Here is a 21,751-nt window from a genome sequence, read left to right as displayed (position 1 = left end):
TCAACACTGCCAACTCCTTGTTTTAGCAAAAGAAGATGACCACTGAATGAATATTTTTTTTCACCTTTATTTAATATTTGAGCAGAGTAAAAATAAATTGTCTAAAAACATTTCAAGCAGCCTAAGTTTGACAAAGTTATTCAAATCATAAAAAAGTTTTGATGTATTCATGTTTTCTCTAATGCATTATTATGGCAATATTAACAGAATATATTGTATCTTCTTGTATTAATGTCTTTGAAAGAAAAAAACAGAAACAACCGTAATAGAGGTAATAATATATAATTTACATTAGCTTACCACACATCTCAGCAGCTAAAATGGCATGGCATGGCAATACTATTATGTGACTGTAAAGACTTATTCAGGATATGTACAAGGTAATAGGCAGTGTAAGATATTTTGAAAGTCAAAGTCAATTCCTTTCCCTTCTGTCATCATTTCCCAATACCACTCCACTACACTGTTGTCCCTCTACCCTTTTCTCCTCTTGTTCTTCAGTTTCCTCATCCTCCTCCACGGTGTCTTTTACATTTCCCTCTCGCCTTCCTCTGTTCCTCTGTTCTCTAAGTGCACATGGCAGGCAGTTGACCAGGAAAAGGAGGGAGGAAAGACAAAGGAGAGAAAGGACAGCTCCAATGCCTATCTCTACTTGTCTATCAGCAATTTTAACCTCCTTCCTTTCTTTTTCCACCCCAGGCGATAAATACACAACACTCTCTTCATGGTTGGGGATCAAAACCGCATGCTCCAAGTCATTTCTTTTAAATATGTCATTACCAACATCATAATCACTTGTAGAATTGACCATAATCTGCTGGTCTTCAAAGTTATCATACAGATCCTTGTTGGAGTCGACAAGCATATCAGTCACATCATGCATCTCAATGTTGTTTTCCTCACTTCCCATTGGCCAAAAGTCTGTGTTCAGGTTCACCCTTACCCAACCAGAGCCTTTAGCCAATCTTTTTGCTTCACTTCCTTTTGCTTCCATTTCAACATGGTTAGACGCTGGTTCACAGGTGGAAACCAGGAGCTCGGCTTTCACAAGAGGCCCTCCACCATCACCTTGTGCCAAGATGCGCTGTGATGGAGCGGGTGTCACAGCGACCACAGACTCAGCCAAAGAGGAGAGCCGGAGAGCGAAGGGAATCCCACTAAATGCAGAGACCGATAGGGCTGTATCATCATCAAACTGGATCCAAACACTGACAGATGCTTCCTAATAAAAAAAGAGCAGAAAGAATGAGAATAGATCAAAGTTGGTAGAATTAATAGCAATAAAATGTTAGTACTCCCTATCCTTACTTGCCCATGGTTGTACAGTGTGTTGTGAGCATTCACTGTTGCTGTGACAATAGACGGATGAGATGGGCTGGAATTAAATGTCAGTCCAAGCCCTCCCACCAACTGAACAGAGAGGTCACCAGGAGTGACAGGTTCAGAGGTTACAATGACATTAGTTCTTCCAAGCACTCCATCCCACTGACTTGATATCACCTTGAAATAAAGAGATGTGGGAAGCAATTAGGGGAGGAAATTAGGAACCAAGACAGGTCCATATGTACAGGGGTGGTTCACCAACAAATAAAAATCCTGTCATCATTTACTCACTTTCATGTTGTTTCCAACCTTTAGGACATTATTTCTTCTGCAGAACACAAAAGAAGATACTGAAGACTAAGTTTTGGTCTAGACAATAAAAGTCAATGGGGTCCATAACAACAGTGGACCCCATTTACTTTCATTGTATGGCCAAAAAACTGCTTTTCTTTTGAGTGTCACATTAGACAGTCATACAGGTTTGGAATGACATAAATGATGACAGAATTTAAAACATTTTGGGTGCATTAACGCTTTAGGTTGTTAATGTACAATGCAACATCAAACATTCTGACAATAAATTCAGATACCAACATATAATGATGTAATTCCAGGCTTCAAGCCAATTAGATTTCTTTGTTTATCAAGAGCTGCAATATATGGGTTTTCTATCCTCAGCCAGTCTTGGACGAGTTCGGTCACATCCACAAACCAATCCGGTGATCCGAGCATGTAGGTTGGTTGGCCTCTTTGAGCTGCTGAATGGGCGCTGAATTGTGCCAAAACCCGTATAGCGGACCTCTGATAAACTGGTTCACATCTAAAAAAGAAACATTTCAATTTCCTTATGATCAATGCCATTACCTTGCACTATTTACAAAGGTTTGCAGAAGAATATTGTGTAATGTTTTTTTAATTTGTTAACTTAAGTTAACTATTAGTTAACATAAACTGAAAACTTGCAGATAATATAATATTAATTAAATAAAAAGCCACTTAAGTGTACTTAAAGAGAGTACATTTTCATGCCTGTTTCCCATTAGCTCACCCAAAAATGAAAATCCAAATGAATCGAGCAATTTAATCCATGTCTTCAAAGTCTTGTGAAGAAACACGCATACACATCACCTACTGTTTGGTAAACACAGAAGCTCAAACGTGCATGCAAACCAATGAGGTTTGTTCAAGCGTGTGACGCACACATGAGCATCTGTGTTTACCATGTGTGACGTGTGTGTGTTGGTTATTGTTTCCATGTAAATAAAAGTCTAAATCTGTTTATCATTGCTCAAAAAGTTGCTCTGTGTGTCATCACCTGAAGGGCCCACACACTTTTGGGGCCCCCAGAGATCGATTATATTAGTAGTAACGGGGATTAACCTCATATTCTTTCATATGGTCCAAAATTGCTAGCGGCGCCCCATAATTGATCAATGAATTATGTTATAGAGAAGTATAGTCTTACATCATATAAAGTGATCATATCTCTTCATAAGACTTGGATTAAACAGATCAATTTATAAGGATTCATTATATGACACTTTATGACATTTTTGGATCTTCAAAGTTTCAAAAGAAGATATTTTGATGAATGTCGGTAAGCAAACAGTGGATGAACCCCATTGACTTCCAAAGTATTTTTTTTTCCTACTATGGAAGTCAATTGTCTGGTTACCAACATTCTTCAAAATATCTTTCTTTGTGTTCAGCAGAAGAAAGAAATGTATACAGGTTTGAAACAACCTGAGGGTGAGTAAATGATGACAGAATTTAGATTTTTAAGTGAACTATTCCTTTAATGGAGGGACATTAAAAAATCGAATTCATTAAAAATAATTTATGTTTCGAAGATTAACCAAAATCTTGGAACAACATGAGGGTGAGTAAACCATGAGAGAACTTAACTTAAGTATTAACTTAAGTATCCCTAACATGCAATTAAGTGTCTGAAAATATTACATTTATTTTGCAAAGTTAATTATTTTCGTAATAAGTACTAATTTTAAAAGTATGCAAAAGTGTTGTTGTTTTTTCCACAAGGAAATGCATTAAATATTGTTAACGAATAGGACCTTATTGTAAAGTGTAACCAAATATTTCATACCCGCTCTCACTGTAGTAATTCCAACCAGTGATGGGACTCAGGACAGAGTCAGAGAGAGACACACGTAGTGGAACTACTGGAGCCCACACAGCTAAGCACAAAGAGCCACTGAATGTTCCCAAAGAAAACTCCAGCTCCACACAGATGCTGCCCCTTCCTGATTCACTCCCATCCACAAAAAGCACAGAGCAATCATGAGAAACCTGGCAGCAAAGAAAAGAGCCATCAGATGAGTTTATATATTTGATGCATTAGACCAGACCTCCTCCGAAATCATCATATACCTTGACGATATCTTCATTGGCTGAATGACACTTCACAGCTGTGGTCACATCTGATACTTTGCCATCTTGACCCACCGCTAGGACGATGACAGGAAGTGACACAGGCTGACTTGTCAAGATGGCTGTGTTGATAATTGTGTTGCTCTGCAAATAAAAACAACTGGATCTCAGTAAAACACCATGTTTTTCCTGACCTTCTTTACACATATTACTTTGAAAATCGAACATTATTACAAGCCTCTCAGAAATACTTGATTCCGATTGGTCAGTCCTGACTGAGGTCAGTTAAAGGAATAGACCTTATTCATTGCAGCGCATTCTTTGATTTTTAACTGGAATGAAAGCGAGGCTGTCGAGGGATAGATGTACATCTCTTCAGTGGGTTGTACTGTTATTTAATGTTTTTTTTACGGTGCCCCAGTAGTGCACAACACAACGAAATTTAAAAAGCAAACATAAGTTCACAACACAACGAAATTAAGCCACAACACAACGGAAAATGTACAACAACGAAATTAGGGCTGGGTAAAAATATCGATTCATCAATGCATTGCAATTATTTGTTTCTCAATTCAATATCGATTCATCAAATCCTGTGAATCGATTCAGCCCACCGGCCAGTGGCGGCGCTGTGGGCAACACTCTAGTGAGAGCGTTCAGCGTTGTACAAGACGCTCTTTACCAAAACAGCAAGATGACGGACAGTAGCTGCAATCCGTTCAAGCCTGCACCACCAACCAGGGACGTCGTTAGGCCTATTTTAAAGCCCCCCTAAATGATAATAAGACAACAATAATAAGACAACTACAGTCTCCGGGAGTCTCCCGCATATTGATAGCGGCTCCCTGATGTACGCAAATTAGTTAAAATCTCCCAGAATCTAGAGCTCGCGAGCTCCAAACCGCGTAGCGCGCACGACAGAGGAAGAGAGCGAGAGTCCTTGCGTGTGTGTGCGAATGTGCGCGCGTGTGCCTCATGAAGCGCATTTTTTTTATGAGTATGCACATTTTGTGTTTCTGTTTACATTTCTTTTATAACTTGAATGTATAGGAAGAAATATACTTTGTATTACAGTTACAACTTACATGCACTTTAGAGACCTGTGTGTTAATAAAGCAGCTGTTTGTTACAGTTGTAGTTTGTATTCAACACATGTACAATATTGTACAGTTTGTTCTGCTAAATAAACCATGACAGGAAACATGCTGGGGTCAATTTGTTCTTAAACATTGGTAATACTGCACACATTATTTAAAAATATACTCAGGTACTTAATTACTTGTGTATTTACTAATTATTGAATCGATATCGAAGGTAATAAATCAATATAGAATCGAATCGAAGCCTCAAGAATCTGAAATTCCTAAAAATACCCAGCCCTTAACTAAATAAAGCCGCAACACAACGGAAATGCTCCCGACCACTAGAGGGCTAGTTAGTTAGCCCTCACTATCCGCTAGCTGCCTGTCCCCTGAACACACTGTAAAAAACCCGGCCTCTGCAGACACCCCAGGCTCCACAAACAGCAACAAAAACAAACTGGGCTAACCTGCACAAGGAAACATAACTAACTGTTCCAGCCAATAACTGACAAGAAGGATTTGGGGGTGGGGTTTGGGGGGTTAGTGCCTGTATGAGGAGGAGGGAGGGTCTAGCTATGTGAATTATATTTTTACCTTGCTAATCGCTAGTAAAGCTAATCGTTAATTAGATGCATCATGCTATGTAAACTTGCAAACTCACCTGGTTTATACTATTTTTAAATCAAATGCCAAATTAATGTTTCCTTATTTAGTGAGTAGTGAGCTAGTTTCTACCTTTGCACTTGCTAGCCTCAAAGCACCTGAAGAGTAACTGCTTGTTCATCATATACAACCTCCTGTACAACTTTCAGTTATAGACACAATTCTAGCTCCATAGCCTCCGTTTTGTTTGAAAATTACTTCATACGTCAACAAGTGACGTCACCCAACATCGCTTTAGACTCTAAAAAAATGTTTTTAATGTTAAAGGTGCTCTAAGTCTTAGAGCACCTTTAACATTAAAAAACATGTTCAAAATCCAAAGCTTGATTGTATTGGTAGTAGACTGACTTACTACAGGTGACTTTTTTCCAATACCTCCCTTCATGTATTTACAATAAACAATTATTTTTTAGGAAATTTCTGTAAAAGTTTAATTTTTATTTTATCATGTTTCAAAGGTTGTAGTTCCTATTAACCATGCAGGCTTACAACTGATTAAATTGTGCCAATAGCTCCCTGTATGCACAGTAGGCTACACAATTTGTTTTTTTTATTAAAACATTAGACCTACTGTAATTCACCCTAAAGGTTTTTATTTTTATTTATCAAATTATATTTATAATAAATTATACGTTTTAACCACTTGGTGGACTAGCCAGACGTTCCCTTAGGGATCGTGTCAAAGCATTCTGATTCTGGAGTAATATAAATATAATGTAGCTATAATTCATGTAGGTGATTTTGAAGTAATATTTTATGTATTTTATACAATAGTCACATACATTACAAATAATCCTGGAATTGATATGTCGCCGACTTTAACTTAATCGCGCTCCGATAGGCCTGGTCGAGAGCATTTCCGTTGTTTTGCGACTTTTCTCCTTTATTTCGTTGTGTTGTGCCATAGATATACACATAGTGTATATGTAGTGTATATATCTATGGTGTTGTGGATTTTCCATTGTGACTTTATTTCCGTTGTGTTGTATACATTTTCCGTTGGGCTGTGGCTAATTTCCGTTGTGTTGTGAACTTATGATTGCTTTTTAAATTTCGTTGTGTTGTGCACTACTGGGCCTGTGGGCCACCATAGTTTTTGGAATGTTCTGCTGATGAAACACTGCAGAAATAACTTTCTGAGAAATTATAGTAGGCTAGACAATAAACCCCAGACTTCAGTTGAAGGAAATTATAAGTGATCAAGTAGCTTTGAAAACACGGCAAATATATCCGCCTCACAGCATCGCTTTCATGCCTAGCCTATGGCGCTGTTCTGAATTTGGTCTATTGAAAACGTTCACGAAGAGATTGAGTAAATAAATCTGATATAACAGACTCAGACAATTTGATATAATGGGTGAAATGTGTAGAATATTAAACTGAATACATCGAGACTTCTTAATCTGGTGGTGATCATCCTTATGATCATTTATTGCGTGCATATGGAAATTAGCAATAGATTTATGATATACCTCTGTGATTGGGGCAATGCCCATCACTTCTCTGTCGATAAAGGAGAAAAAGCTAGTAGCTGCCCCCTGTGGTGAAACTGCAAACTTGCGTGTTGAGTACTCCACCCACCAGCTAGCAGTGACAGTCATCGCTACGCCGAAGTTTCTGTCTAAAGCCTCAAATGAAAGACAGGAGACCTGATTTAGAGTGGATGTGCTGTAACAGAAGAAAAGGTGCAGAGACAAAAATGAAAGGATGGATGGAATTATGGATGGAAGAGTATTCTTAACTAGCTTACAGGTTTGTGATTAATGATGTTTATGATGGTTTAAAAGAAAAACTATTGAAGGGTTGGGGTCAGAATCCCTTGCCTCTTCAATTCAACTATATGCATATCCTTTGTTTTATGATTACATTATGACTATAAGCACTAATAAAGTTATATAATCATTTCATGATTACGTTATTACTATAATGAGCACTAATCAAGTTATATAATCATTCCCATATGTTTCTTATTCATACTTTTGCTGAATGCACATCTTTCCTGAATGTTGGTTTAATGCCTATCTTTCATGAATGTCTCCTGATGTCTGTGACTAATCTTCTGTGTCCCTGAGTGAGAACATTAAACACAGGCTTTTTGTCTGTATGTATATTAATGAGTGTGTTAAACTTAAAGAAAACCCTCATCATATGATCATGTTTCTCTGCTGACCCTATTAACGGACAGGGGCAATTTCTGTACAATTCTATGATTTGTTTTACTTCTTTCATACCTATATCTCTCAAGAAGTAAAGTAATTGTTATTTCCTCTCTCTGAGAATGGAAGGTTTTATCAGTATGTTGCAGGTCTCATGACACGGGGTGGCTGGTCTCATGACGCTTTTCGATGGGCCCTCCGAGGTCATTACTGGATCTTCGTGACTTGGATGACAGCTATCTTGATTGTTGTCAACGTACCCGTCTATCTATGTGTCATTGTTTAAATTTTATGTCCTCTGAGCCAATCAGAAGTGAATGTTTATGGAATGTATGCCCTTGGTAACAGTATAACTGGTGTACGATTTTCATGTAAGGTAGAGTTAGCTTGCGACCTCCTCGTGAGACTTTGACGCTGGCTCTACCAATTTAACTGCAAACTATTCTTCAGTAAATTTTACTCTTTGATTGAACATCACGACTCCTGGTCTTCTTTCATCATCTCTGGTCCTGGGTCAAGAACTGTAAACCCCCTCTTTACAGTCCTTTCACTATAAAGGACTTTTATTGTTATTTTCTTACAAAACTGTTTTATTAGAGCTAAAAATTGTACTTTTAACAGTTGGACTTGTAGTTGGATGAGCTTTTAGAACCAATGTAATTCCCATGAGTGGATTTGTGAAATATTATTGTGATTTAAAAAATATGTTTTCTATTTATTATTATTTTTTAATTGAATTTATTTCTGTGATGGCAAAGCTGAATTACTCCACGTCACATGATCCTTTAGAAATCATTACAATATGCTGATTTGCTGCCCAAGAAACGTTTCTTAATATTTTTGTGACTTTTTTTTTCCAGGAATCTTTAATCAACAGAAAGTTTTAAAAAATCAGCATTTATTTAATATATATATATTTTTGTAACATTGTAAATGTCTTTACTGTCACTTTTGATCAATTAAAAGGGTTAATTCACCCCAAACTGGAAATTCTGTCATCATTTACTCACCTTCATGACGTTCCAAACCTCAGGTTAGTTTTACGATCTCTTTATGAACTTTTTGAAGCGTCAAAGTGGTAATTGCATAGACTGTCAAAGGAGGGACAGAATACTCTCAGATTTCATCAAAAATAATTTAATTTATGTTCAGAAGATGAACAAAAGTCTTACGGGTTTGGAACGTCATACGGCTCAGTAATTAATGATGGAATTTTCATTTTTGGTGAACTTTAATGAATCCTTGTTGAACAAAAATATTCATTTCTTTCAAAAAAAAAATCTTACTAACCTTAAACTTTTTAATAGTAGTGTATGCTACACTAATATATTGATGTAAAATAGATTTGTACAGACTAATTCTAGGGTCAGTAATTATTCCTCTTACCCAGTGCTGTCTGGATGCGTACCAGTGCTTTGGCTAGTGATGGAAATAACATCATGTTTAGAACCCGATGTCCTCTCTACATTTACCATCCACAGGTCAGAGTTTGTGGTGGGATGGACCTCCAAAGACAACAACCCTTTTTTCATTTTCAGTCTGATGGTGAAAAAAAATATGTGAACAATAATATACAATACAATAAAATGTGCTGAGCAATTGTGTGTAATGTAATAATAATAATGTTACCTAATGGTCAGTGACTCCCCACTAAAATTTGCCCTCAAGTTTACTGACACTCTGATTGGTTGTCCAGCACGTACAGGCCCTTTGCTGTAGACAATTAGCACATTGGAATCCAACCAAAATTTCTCTTCCGCCTGTCTATCTAAACATGCAGCGCTTTGTTTGGTTTTGTTAATCTCTTGATCTTCAAGTCCCACAGGACCAATGAAGTACATCTTCCTGTCTGATTGCTGTAATTCTTCCTCCACACACCTAGGGGGTCCTACTTTAGGACTGGACACAAAGGAAGAGTAGTAGAGCTGAATTTGATCAGACTGGGCCCTGAGTCGTCCTGCTACGTATGGATGCCTTCTCCCACGGTTTCGGGAACGAGAACGGTTTCTGCTCAGGTGGCGTTGCTTGAAAATCTGGTCCAGGTAGGCCTTGATGTTCTGATTAGGCTCAAACCAGTCGTTTGGAAGTGTCAAAGTGACCACACACAACCCAGAAGGTGGCTGAGGAATCGAAGAATACTTAAATATTAATGATATTAATGATAATAATAATATTGAAGAAGTTTGGAAATCTATTTTCTATGCCTCTTGAAGTATATTTTATTATACATTTACATGACAATAATATGCTTAAAACAAAGAAGTCTTTCCTTTGCGTTTTCCGGGTACAGACAACACCATTGTCAAAACAATCCCCATTCACACGGATCCACAAAAAAGACTGAAAATGCTGTATTCTGCTGCCAGGCCATTAGATGGCGATTTTACGCATGTTCATAAAGTTATCGTCTTCAGAGATTCGTGTTTTTGTGGTTTACACGGAGACCGCATTCAAAAAGGTGTACTTTAGAAACCCGTTTTCAGGCACCTAAAACGCCGTTGTCCTGTGAATGAACGTCCAAAACACATAAAAAGTTTTACTTTTTTAGTTGAAAATGGTGTCGTGTAAACAGCCCGTTAGTTTGCTTTGCCCTACCTGCCCGTCTGTATTCAACAGTGTGTTCCCTTGGTTACTTATTATGTTGCGCACCTGTTTCAGTTTCTGTTAATTAGCCTCCCTTGCGTATTTAAGTTTGTTAAATTCAAAGTGTAATAAATTTACTTGAATTCTCACAGTTTTTTGTTCTGCATTGAAAGCATTTATGTTGATGTGGAATGTTTATTCTTCAGAGTTCATAATTCCAGCTATCTATATTAAAGACTTATTCTAGAATTTTTTCTGTTTGTGCGATTTACTACAATCAAGACACCTAACAGCTGTACTGTTTACAACATTTTCAATATACATCTGAAATCTATTTTGACCAGACATATATATATATATACGGTGGAAGAGTCAGAGTGATCACATTGAGGTTTGTTTGAGTCTTTGCTTTATAGAATTCTTGTTCTGACCATCTATGGTGGCATTGACCAGCAGTACCTGAATGATGCAGGAAGCTTTCTGTTCTTCGGTCTGTTTGAAAGCATGGAGAGTAACGCAGGTTCCTCTGTTAACATCACCCCTCATATGAAACAGCACTCGCACCTCAAACCGCTCTCCTCTTTCACCCTCAATCTCTTTGACAATGGTTTTAGAAAGGAGCGATGCGGTGAGAGATGGAGTCAGAGGAGGAATGTCTTCAGTCATCACCTTGAGAAGACAAGAAGTGAAGCAAAGAAAAAGTAACTTCACATTATTTATCTTTGAAGTTGAGATAAAGGTCATTCACCATAATCAATACTGTTTTACCTGTGTGATGGTGTAGGAACCAAATGTAGCACGGAGAAGAGGTTTGGAGGCCTTTCCTGATGGAGGAATGAGGAGCAGGGATTGGGTGGAAGAGAAGGGACTGGAGTTGGTGAAGAGAAGGCCCAGATCAGCCTGAGAGAGGGGGAAAGACTGCCATGGCGAGGGAACAGTGACCCGGACTGGAAGCGATGGGGAGGTGGGTGTCTGACAATGGGCTTTTGATGAAGAAATAGGGAAGTTGGGTTATAAGTTTGTGAGATTAGTAACAGGTGCTTTATTGTTTAAGCATCTCATATTCTCCAGATTAACCACAACAAGTAACACTTTGATTTACAAAAAAAGAGCCATAATTGAAGAATTAAATGTAAATGGCTCACACTTAAATTCAAATTCGGTCAAAAAAAACTTCAGAAGAATTTCTTTCTCCTAGTGCTCTACACATGTGCCAAAATATTTAAAAAGAGAGAGAGAAAAATCTCACTGTTAAAAGACATAAAGTAAAGTGTGTTATGTAGTGTTTTGGGGGGGAGTGTAAAAAATAAGTCAAACTTACAGACGATTATGAATAAGTGAAGGATTACCAGTCTCATAGTAGACAACTTCCATTTGAGTCTAGAAAGACTCTTTACATTCATAACACCCTGTAACACAGCAAACAATAAACGCTATTCCACTATACCGAATATTAAATAGTTGACCAATTTTATTGTTGTTAAATTATTTATTATAAATTAATATAAATTATTTTATTGAAATAAAACTCATTATACTCATCAAAAATCAACTACACTTAAAAATAAAGGTTCTTTATTTCGCATCTATTTCTAACATAAATGTTCCATATATTCCAACTTCTAACATATATGGAACATATCCATTGCATTCCTTTATAGTGAAATAGGGATTATTAATAATAATAAAAAAATAATGGTTCCTTTAAGAACTGATCAATAAAAGGATCTTTGGGGAACCAAAAATGGTTATTCTATCTTCTACTGCCCTTTTGGAACCTTTAATAATTTCAGGTAAAATTAGATCATATAAAGCAAAATAAAACCAATCGACACTATCAAACTTCCAAAAAGTTTGTACTTGCCTCAATGGTCCTTTCAGATTTCCAGATGGTAAGATATCACTCTCCTCGCACAGACATGCTCAGTCCAATGTGTGATTTTGGTCACAGAGTTTCATCAGTCCATCTTCTGTCAGAAAGCTAGCATCTATTTTTTGGACGTTTTTTCTTAGTTTTGTAAATATAAAAAATTATTCCAAGTTCAGGTATGTCAGAAGTGTCCAAATGATTCTAAAATCCTTGTTTCCTTATTTTAGTGTATTGTTTCTTCTTTGTCATCTATAGCTGTGCACTGCTAGCTGTCAGTCACTCTCTCTGTCCCTCTTTAGCTGGTGTGCAGGATTCAAACAAAACGGATTTATTCATTTTAAATGGTAAATAATCCTCTTCTCTCCCCCTCCCCCATTTTTCCTCTCTTTATTTCTTGGATATGTCTGGCCAAAGATAGTTGACGTCCTTCCAAGTAACCCTTTGTAAATCTGAACACAAAACCCACTTCCTATCTCATCTTAATCTCACTCTCTCACCGGGTCCTCCATATTAAACATGCAGAATTTATGTTGTCACAAATGGTGAGTTTCTGAACATACATTAATGAAATGGGATCTCAGTGCTTTTAATGTGAAATTTCAGCGGCTTAATGATTAGCGCACGAGGGAGAAATGCTGCAGACGACATTAAAGGCAAAATCCTATATATTAGCAAGAAAGAGGGCATTATATGCATCTGGAAAAAATAAATAAAAGTATTTAATCACACCACTGACTCTTTTTCCATATAATCTTTCTCTTTTCCCTAGCACTAAGAATATCTAAATACATACAATCCTAAGAATATCATATTAACTCTTTCTCAACCCTTTCATTACATCTGTCCTCTCCTTTAAGTATCTTAAAAATAAGCAAAACTGCTGAATTTTCACTTTTATAAATATCAAGCTCAATTCATTTACTCAAATGATTTAACTTGAGGTTAAAACTGAAAATCTCCACAAAAAAGGGCATCAATAATTGCCAATCTTTTATTGTTTGCTTTTTGCACAATTTATTAAACTGTTAACGCGTTACAATAAGGTTCATTAGTTAATTACCATAGTTACTAACAAGAATGAACAAAACTTCTGCATTTATTAATCTTAGTTAATATTCATTTCAACATCTTCTAATACATTATTAAAATCAAAGGTTGTTTTTGCTAACATTAGTTAATGCACTGTGAACTAACATGAACAATGAACAACTAACAAAGAACAGCTGTATTTTTATTAACTAACATTAATAAAGATTAATAAATACTGTAACAAATGAATTGCTCGTTGTTAGTTAATTAACATTAACTAATGAACCTTATAAAGTGTTACCATTAAACGTTTAACTTTAAACAGTTAACCTCGAGTGATGAATATTATGTTTTCTTTTGATTTTCCTTCTCTCTGTTGGGAATAATAGACCTCCAGAATGATTATTATCCAAAATAGTCAGGATTAACAGTTTGGCTATGTTGGATAATGCAAAACATTTATGTGAAAATAGACTGAATGCAGGAAATAAACAGGTTTGATGTCAGTGTCACAAGTGTTGAGTGAATTGATGCACTAGATATTTTACCCAGTGTGGTCTCTTTGTTAATCTGTGCATGTAATCTGTTGTCATCTGTCATTGTTCTCTGCAGAAGCCTCATTTAAACTACAGATTTAATCCTTCACTCTGACCTGAGGATGAGGAGGAGACGACACTTATCCACACACACACACACACACACGCACGCACACACACACACACACACACACACACACACACACACACACACACACACACACACACACACACACACACACACACACACACACACACACACACACACACTCTCCCACCAAACCTGCTGTTGCCTTCCCACGGCTGTGTATTTGTTCTCACAATGAAGAGAGACTAAATCGTCTGCCAAGTGGTAGCCACTATAAGCAATAAAAAAACAATGAACAGAACTGAAACAACCATCCTGAAATGCTGTGCATGTAAACACACACTGGGAGATAGGGAAAGGTTTAGGCAAAAACCCTCCAAGCTTTTTAACTTTCTCTCTCACTGGTGCACTTAGAAAGAGAGTTTCACTAGTTATTATCAGTCAGGCAAGGCATAAGATTTTAAGCTGTTGTGATTTTAAACCCTCTATGAGTGCAGTATTAAAAAGGTCAACTGGATCAGAGAGAGTGGAGAAAATATTAAAAGAAAAAAGAAGGAAATGGGAAAAAGAAAGAAAGACAAAGAAACCAAGTGAAAAGAATGAGTACAGTATATTTAGAGCATGAGCGACAGAAATAACACAAACAGGAAGTCAATAGAATTACGACAGGAAACCACATTGCTGCAAAAATTGTGCATTAACAGCACATTCCCTCTTCCAACCTTTACATCACTTCCAGGTCACCTCAGAAGAAGAAATTTCTCATCAAAGCTCAAACAAAACCATCCTAGAATGTTTATCATGTAGTGTTCAACTTATCTACAGCATATCCAATTTCATTAAAGATCCACAAAAGATCTAAATGATTTTTATTTTATTTAAAATTATTCAATTTATTTTTTATTCATACAATTATACAAAATTCCATTTTGTTTCTGGCTATTTAGAAAACAATATTAACAAGCATATACAGCAAAATCAAGTAATTACAAAAAAATATATATAAAATGAAGCCTGCTATGCAATACAAAGTAAGCACTTTGCTGGTTAAGTTGAGACTAATTTATTTATTTTTTAAATTCTATCCTAGTTGGATTTCTCAGCTGAACTTCTCAAACATATTTACACCTTGCTCGACTTGCCAAAGGACAGCTCAAACCAACCAAATCCCCACAACACAAGACTGCTGATTCTAGATGAGACTGATGAGAGAGAGAGCTCTTCTCAGGGTCAGGAAACACACTCTTAGGACTTCTGTGAACACAGGCCTTCAGTTGAAGCCGTACGAGTCATAGTCACTGTTTCGGTTGGACGAGGGCTCTCTGCTGGTGTTTACCGTCAGCCTCTCCAAACCTGACAGCGCAGGGAAAAAAAGAAAAAGAATTGTCACCAGTGTGCTGAATTTTTTCAAAATATGATCAGTAATCATAAACCTCAGGAGGTTGAACCAAATATTCAACTAAACATTTTATGAGCTGCTCATTTCATATGGTTTCCAATTTTTTTTGTTACAAAAATGTTGTAGTTTTGCAGCATTTCCAAAAACTTGGTAATTTGGAAACTTGTTTTTTTAAATCATTAAATAATTTTTTTTAAAAATTGAAAATTAAATTTAAAAAATGGGTAATTTGTTATAAATTAAGTCCTACTGTCATTTGGGACAAAATGTTGTTTCTTTACTAATTGATTTTTTCCCCCCACACTGAACTAAAGATCCATAGATTATGATTTGAATGGTTGTCGAGAAGGTCAAATATGAGGATAGACGATGATTTAGATACTTAAAGTACATGTTGTTATATAATAGTTTAATCTAACATATCCAATCTCACAACCAAAAAAAGCACACACGTGTTTTGAATGAGAGCAATTTGAGTGAAAATCCCAATACATCATAATACTCAATTCATCATTATGTAATTGAGTAAATGAACATGAATGCGAGTGAGAGATTAATAGGGTTCAGAATAGTAAAACATAAGAGAGAGAGAGAGAGAGAGAGACTCACCAGGAAAGGATTGTCTCTTGAGCGTGTTGTTGTTTGGGGGACCTTGACCTCTGTGATAGGACACTTAAAGAAGAAAGAGAAATGCTGAATGTTCTCTCACTACCCAGTCATGAATGTGTTCATGTTTGAGATGACTCACCACTCTGACTCTGAGTCGGGCCAACCCAGCGAGTCTCCCGTTTTTGTGAAACTGCATCAAACCAGGTAAAAATAGTCAAATCAGACAGAGCATTTGACTTTGGATTTTAAAAGATTCAGTGGCAAAACAACAGGAAAATGTCAGGGTCAAACAGTATTTTTCTAAGTATAGAGCCACATCGATATTAGTCGGTTTTGCATTACATAAAGTGGGATATTCTAAGCAAAACAATTTGAGTGAAAGACTAAGAAAATAAACATGAATTTGATCATTCACTCGCGCTGCATAAAATCCACATGCATGAATTCTACAAACAAAAGTTCTTGTGCTTTAATGGAAGAAGAACATCTGACTGTCTGAATAAAGAGTTCACATGATCAATCTCACTAATTGCTTAGATTTGATTAGCGACCTATAAATACTGCAGATTCTGAAATATTATAATATCATGTTTCCTTTTTTTTTTTAAAAATGTAACTCCTAAAAAAAAAAGATTCCGATTTTGGTAACACTTCGCAAAAAACTCCCATTAGTTAACATAAGTAAATGCTTGAACTAATTTTAACTAGCATTGAGGAATAGCCCACATTTGTTAAAGTATTTATAAATCTTTGTTAATGTTAGTTCATGTAAGCTAAGGACCAAATAATATTAAAATATGCAATTTTAATTATGTATTGGTAAATGTTCAAATTAACAATAACTAAGATAAATAAATGCTTTAGAAGTATTTTAAGTGTTAGTTCATGTTAACTAATGTAGTTAACTAATGTTACCAAATGGAACCTTACTGTAAAGTGTTACCCAGATTTTCAATTAAACCTTTTTTTTTTGACTGTATATAAGCAAACACAGAGACATTTTGAATGGTGCTGTGCCTGTATATATAAACATTTACATTTTGTATAGGTAATGTGAGATTAAAGACACGCTCGTTGGCTTCACTGACTCACATCTTTTGCGGATGGCTTTGAATGTGGGCTGACCGTACTGAAACAGAATGACTCCCAACATCAAGAAAATTAATATGCCAGTTACTGCTTTATAGGCAGCCAACTCACTTCCTAGAGTATCTGAAAAAATGTGGGAAGATAAAGAGAATGATGCGTTATTCAAAATGGACAGCTTATAGAGTAAATTATTTTGTCGATGAAACTTGATAAGAAGAAAAAAACATTCCAACATACAAAGTTATGTATAAAGTAAAACTCTTCTCCGGAAAAGAAAAAGAACGCACACATATACACTGCAAAAAAAAGTTGCTGCCTAATGTTTTTTTTAACTACAACCAACTCGGCTGCTTAAGTCATTTCAACTTAAATTAAATTAAACTGATTTAAAAAAAATTGAATATGTAACTTTTTAAAAAAGTTTCAAATGTCTTAACTTATTTTGATGAGTTAAAGCAATGTAAAAACACATGTTGTCATAACTTATTGATCATATAATTTTTTACAGTGTACCTTCGCAAGTGATTTGCAGGCCTGTGCATTCTTCATTGATCAACGTCATGTTGCTTGTGAGCACATAACCATTAGCCGTGTTTGTGGGCTTAAAACCCTTGAAGTCTCCACATCTCATGTCCTTACAGAGTTCACTCCACCATTTGTCTGATATGGAGCTACTAAAGCACAAACGGGCTGGACGCTGATTAGGGAAATACAGAGACAGTTGACCCTCGCACGGACTCTTCTTCCACGTTACCTTCAGCCGGGCCAGAACAGACTGAGTGATATAATGGATGGTTTTCGGACATGGGGTCTCAGTGGGTATTGTATTTTTAGGGGTTGAGACATGTGGGGTTGAGGAGGTTGTGTTGGGGATGTGTGGGCTATCAGACATCTGTGATGTTCCTTCTCCTGTAAAGTGAAAACACAATTACTTTCATGACAATGTTGGAATACCAGAATCATTCTTCTCCACATAAAATATGTAGTTTGGAAATAAATACAATTCCAATCATTTTAAACGTTTTAAGTGTTAAATGCAAATGAAACGTTAGTTAATTGAAAATACTGCTGCAGAGAATTTATATACTTATATATGTATATGCATGTACATCATTTTGATTACAGTTGATTTTTCTGATCTGTGCTCTAATTTTATCACATTGCAAGACGTCGCTTCAGTTGTGATATTATATTTTTATAGTGTGCAATATTCTCCAACTTGCCACTCTCAATAACATCTCACTAACATTTGACATTTTAAGAACTCTAGAACTTTATTTGACTTTTTGTATGCAAAATGTGACATGCTCTGCATTATTCAAGCATTAAAACGTCTTGTTACTGAGGTCACAGAGCAGATAGCTGGATCATTTGCACTCACACACTCTTGCACTTTTTGCATGTGCTCGAAGGCATTCACACACTTTGCACATTTGACTTGCAGATTGCTTGCTCTGTTAACATAGATGGCTATTCAGAATCAGGTGCTTAACGGATCTACAATTTGGATTACCAAAAATCACCAAAATAATACATATATTGGTGATTTTTGGTATTTATGTATTTGTATAAAAACATAAAATGTAAGCATGAAATGACTGGAAAAGCGTAAAATGAATAATATATATTACACATTTTAATTTTAAAATGTATTGACATTAAAATATATATATATAGGCCTATATATATATATATATATATATATATATATAAATATAAATGCTAATGTACATTGCCTATGCTTATTCACATAAACATATTTTGACAACATTACAGTTAAAAAAAGATGATTTTCACTGATTCATAATTTAGTGTCCTTGTTGATAAAAAAAATTACCTTTTTTTTGATTGAAAACAAAATATAGTAGTCAGCATTTGAAGTACACAAAACCTTTCATCAAAGTTATACATGAATTTTGAACAATACCCGTTCTTGTCTTAGGACAACTTTGATGAATTTTTTTGATCCACTTCAAATGACGACTACTGTATATCAAAAGCTAATTTATTAGTGCTGGCGTTAAATATGTTAAAAGGTTTACAGACATTTTAAGTACAACGCCTGTTCTTTTTAATTGTTTTTGTGACGGTTTTGTTTCTCTTCTTATTTTCCAAAACTAAATCGTCAATTAATGTATATTGCACTCTAACAAGATATGATTTATTTAGCAGACAATGGGCTGAAAAATGTAATTTGGTGGGATTTACCTCTAGTATAGGCAAAGTAATTGTTTCATGATTGTTGCCATTTATATAGCAAAGCCAACTTATTGGGATAACTGCTGATAAAACACTAGACATGCACATGACAAATAGTAACACGGTCTACTATCTTATGCAAGAAACCAGATTGAAGTATGCAGTGTGCAGAATTTTTTTTTTTTTACATGAATAATAAAGAAACATGTAAGAAGAGTTTTTGCAGGGTGACCCAAACTGAATTCACCCTATCAACATATTAAATAGATAACTTGCAAAAATTGTAAAATATTCGTGTTGCCATCAGTTTCCAGTAAATATGGAGTTAAGAAGAATTTGAAAGAACTAGTGCAAAGTGCCCGTGCAAAATCAGTTTTTGTGTTTGTTGGTTTGGTGTGTTTGAGTGCTCATTGTTAGCTACAATTAAATAGCAAAAGTTCAGTGACATTTTTATTTGTGCATGGTAGATAGCAAATACTGATACTGACATAATGGCATACAATAAATATGGAAAATTGAACTACACGTTTCATGGAGCAGGCTACACAGTGAACTCCGAGAAAACGCTACGCTTGAGCAAACAGTTTGTGAATAGGCTACTACAAATGATGACAGTGAATAAAATATAATATTCAGAAGTAGCTAAACAGTGTAGCTGACTTAATGTTTAGCTGACAGAGTGTTTATGTCAGAATGTTTATTTTTAAACTACAACCCTCTAATGTCGAATGTTATTTTTAAACCACAACCTACTAAGTGCTTCTTTAACCGATAGCCTATATTTAACGATATCTTTTGCATTTCTAATCCAAACAACCTCAAACTCTGCACTGCACTTCGTGCCCGTAGCAAGACACCTGTCGAATTTGAAATCCATCGGACTAACGGTTCGCGAGATAGCTATGCGAATAACAGACACACAGACGTTCCTGTAATTTAGAGATAGATACTAAAAACCACTACAAGAAATGATGTATTTTATCAGGACACTATTGACACTTGCACTAATTTTGTAATGCATTCTTGCAGGCCCTAATGTTAACATGATGTCTTGCATTATAAACGTTCTTCTATATAATGCACAGTGTTGTGACTGAAAGCATCTAACTATTCTAGTCATTGCAATACTAAGTGTTGTTCCTTGGTCCATTTTGTCTTGATGATATATTAAATCCATATATAAGAAAATTTAACAGATGAATATAACTCTACCTGTACATCAGCATCTACAACTGCCTGCAGATATTTTTTTGCTGAGCAGATCATATACGCAACATGCATCATTTAAGAGCACAACAATGAAGTATATTTATGAATAATCAATTTACTTACGAACACCAAGGAGCAGGAGCGCCGTAAGAGTCATCAGCAGAGAGTTTTCCATCTGGCAGAAGGTTGTGCCAAACATTTAGAGCTTCATTTAACTTCATTTGACTAAACAAAGTAACTCTATGCACTCAAACTGATAACAGGCCCAGAGGTCAAATGAATGACCTTTGGTAGACAAGAAACCGGTGCTTTTTGTTAGAATTAATTGAGCCTCGGCCCAATTATGTTGAATTGTTCTCATTCTTTTTAGGGGTCCGGTTCAGATAAAGCAAAATAATAAGCATGTTTAGCCTGAGTTTTTATCAGTAGCCAACGGCAAAGATTTCAAATCATACCATGACTGAAGCCACAATAAACAAGAACATATCATTCACTACAATGGCACTGTATGTCATGGCAATTTGTTGACACAAACCGGACTGTTTATTCTGTTATTTTAGATATGTTACAGTACGGCTATTGTTTTTAATTGACGACTGTCTTCACATCTCTGCTTCGACAGTGTTTTGAAGGTTTTCTTCATCAAAGAGCATCAATCATCTATGAAACACCACGACTTCTAACCAGCTTTTTAACAATAGATTATCAGATCTTACCTTGCCTGTGTCTGACAAGAACAAATGTTTGCAGCAAGTGACAAGAAAAATTAAGTGAAAGGAAATAAGCAGAGGTGTGGAGCTATACTATCCACATTCCCCGCCCCCATCCTCTCTCTCTCTCTCTCTCCATATAGAGCGTGTCTTTTATTCTCAAGTATGTTTGATTGCACAGTGCACTGCTTCCTCACTTCAAAGAGAGCGGCATACAAAAAAAATGAAGAAAAGTATGCAAAAAGGGCAAGTATGGGTAAGTGGGAGGAGAAAAGGTAATAAGTAGTGTGATATTGTCTAACTTGATATTAAATGTTAAAAAATAGAAAATTACAATTTCTAATTGTATGTAAATATAAATATATATATATTTAAAGTTTTAAAAATGCTGAACATTTTTCAGCGAAAAATTATATGGTTAGTGGAGTAAAACAAAAAAAAAATCCGCATATTCAAAACTGAAAATCTTTCTTTTTTGCATACAGGAACTGAGTCTCTTGTGGTGTACGGCACACTGAAAATGTTCAAGCAAGTTTCACACAGATGATTAATTGTGCTCATAGGAATCAACTGCAAGTGCCGTGGCAAGTCAGTCAGGCTATAAAACCACCGATATCCACATATATTCTTTCATTTTACTGTTACTCATATCTTCTTTTCATTCACAATCATTCCCAGATGCCTCTCTCCCTCCCTCCCTCACTCTTTCGATCTTTCTCAGGTGTCGCCGGGGTTGGTTTACCATATCGTACAGTCGTAGAGGCCCGTAAAAAAGTTTTTTGAACCTTTACAAAAAAATTCCCCCAACACCCTCTTGA

The 21,751-nt window shown here is 35.9% G+C and overlaps 2 protein-coding genes across 3 annotated transcripts; both read right to left on the bottom strand.

The window, feature by feature from the left end:
• Positions 1–47: 47 nt before the first annotated feature.
• On the bottom strand, positions 48–11,682 carry tmem132a (transmembrane protein 132A). Of its 2 annotated transcripts, none has more exons than XM_077246528.1 (11): positions 11,545–11,682; positions 10,964–11,178; positions 10,655–10,864; positions 9,242–9,732; positions 8,999–9,151; positions 6,929–7,124; positions 3,712–3,855; positions 3,428–3,630; positions 1,918–2,143; positions 1,309–1,500; positions 48–1,222 (listed from the first exon to the last, which is right to left on the bottom strand). In XM_077246528.1, exons 1-11 carry the CDS (start codon positions 11,567–11,569, stop codon positions 416–418), a joined length of 2,862 nt encoding a protein of 953 aa, XP_077102643.1. In that variant the 5' UTR covers positions 11,570–11,682; the 3' UTR covers positions 48–415. The 2 variants fall into 2 exon arrangements, with proteins under 2 accessions (XP_077102643.1, XP_077102642.1); XM_077246527.1 differs by having other exon boundaries at positions 11,517–11,601.
• Positions 11,683–14,645: 2,963 nt separating this feature from the next.
• Positions 14,646–20,972, bottom strand: cd5 (CD5 molecule). The gene is made up of 7 exons (XM_077246955.1): positions 20,940–20,972; positions 20,347–20,398; positions 17,329–17,724; positions 16,819–16,938; positions 15,866–15,916; positions 15,727–15,789; positions 14,646–15,071 (listed from the first exon to the last, which is right to left on the bottom strand). Exons 2-7 carry the CDS (start codon positions 20,396–20,398, stop codon positions 14,989–14,991), a joined length of 765 nt encoding a protein of 254 aa, XP_077103070.1. The 5' UTR covers positions 20,940–20,972; the 3' UTR covers positions 14,646–14,988.
• Positions 20,973–21,751: the final 779 nt, after the last annotated feature.

The sequence above is a fragment of the Siphateles boraxobius genome, unplaced genomic scaffold, assembly GCF_051911475.1.
Source record: "Siphateles boraxobius isolate OS27281-9 unplaced genomic scaffold, OSU_SipBor_1 29, whole genome shotgun sequence".
NCBI classification, from domain to species: domain Eukaryota; kingdom Metazoa; phylum Chordata; class Actinopteri; order Cypriniformes; family Leuciscidae; genus Siphateles; species Siphateles boraxobius.
This window is presented reverse-complemented; position numbering and strand designations above follow the sequence as displayed.

Coding starts and splice junctions, on each gene's coding strand:
- tmem132a (XM_077246527.1), bottom strand. CDS start 11,598: ATGAATGTAAAGAGTCTTTCTAGACTCAAATGGAAGTTGTCTACTATG. Junction 11,179..11,516: donor TCACTTATTCATAATCGTCT/GTAAGTTTGACT, acceptor CTTCATCAAAAG/CCCATTGTCAGACACCCACC. Junction 1,223..1,308: donor CACTGTACAACCATGGGCAA/GTAAGGATAGGG, acceptor TTTTTTTATTAG/GAAGCATCTGTCAGTGTTTG.
- cd5 (XM_077246955.1), bottom strand. CDS start 20,398: ATGGAAAACTCTCTGCTGATGACTCTTACGGCGCTCCTGCTCCTTGGT. Junction 17,725..20,346: donor GCTCCTGCTCCTTGGTGTTC/GTAAGTAAATTG, acceptor TTCACTTTACAG/GAGAAGGAACATCACAGATG. Junction 15,917..16,818: donor CAAAGCCATCCGCAAAAGAT/GTGAGTCAGTGA, acceptor GGTTTGATGCAG/TTTCACAAAAACGGGAGACT.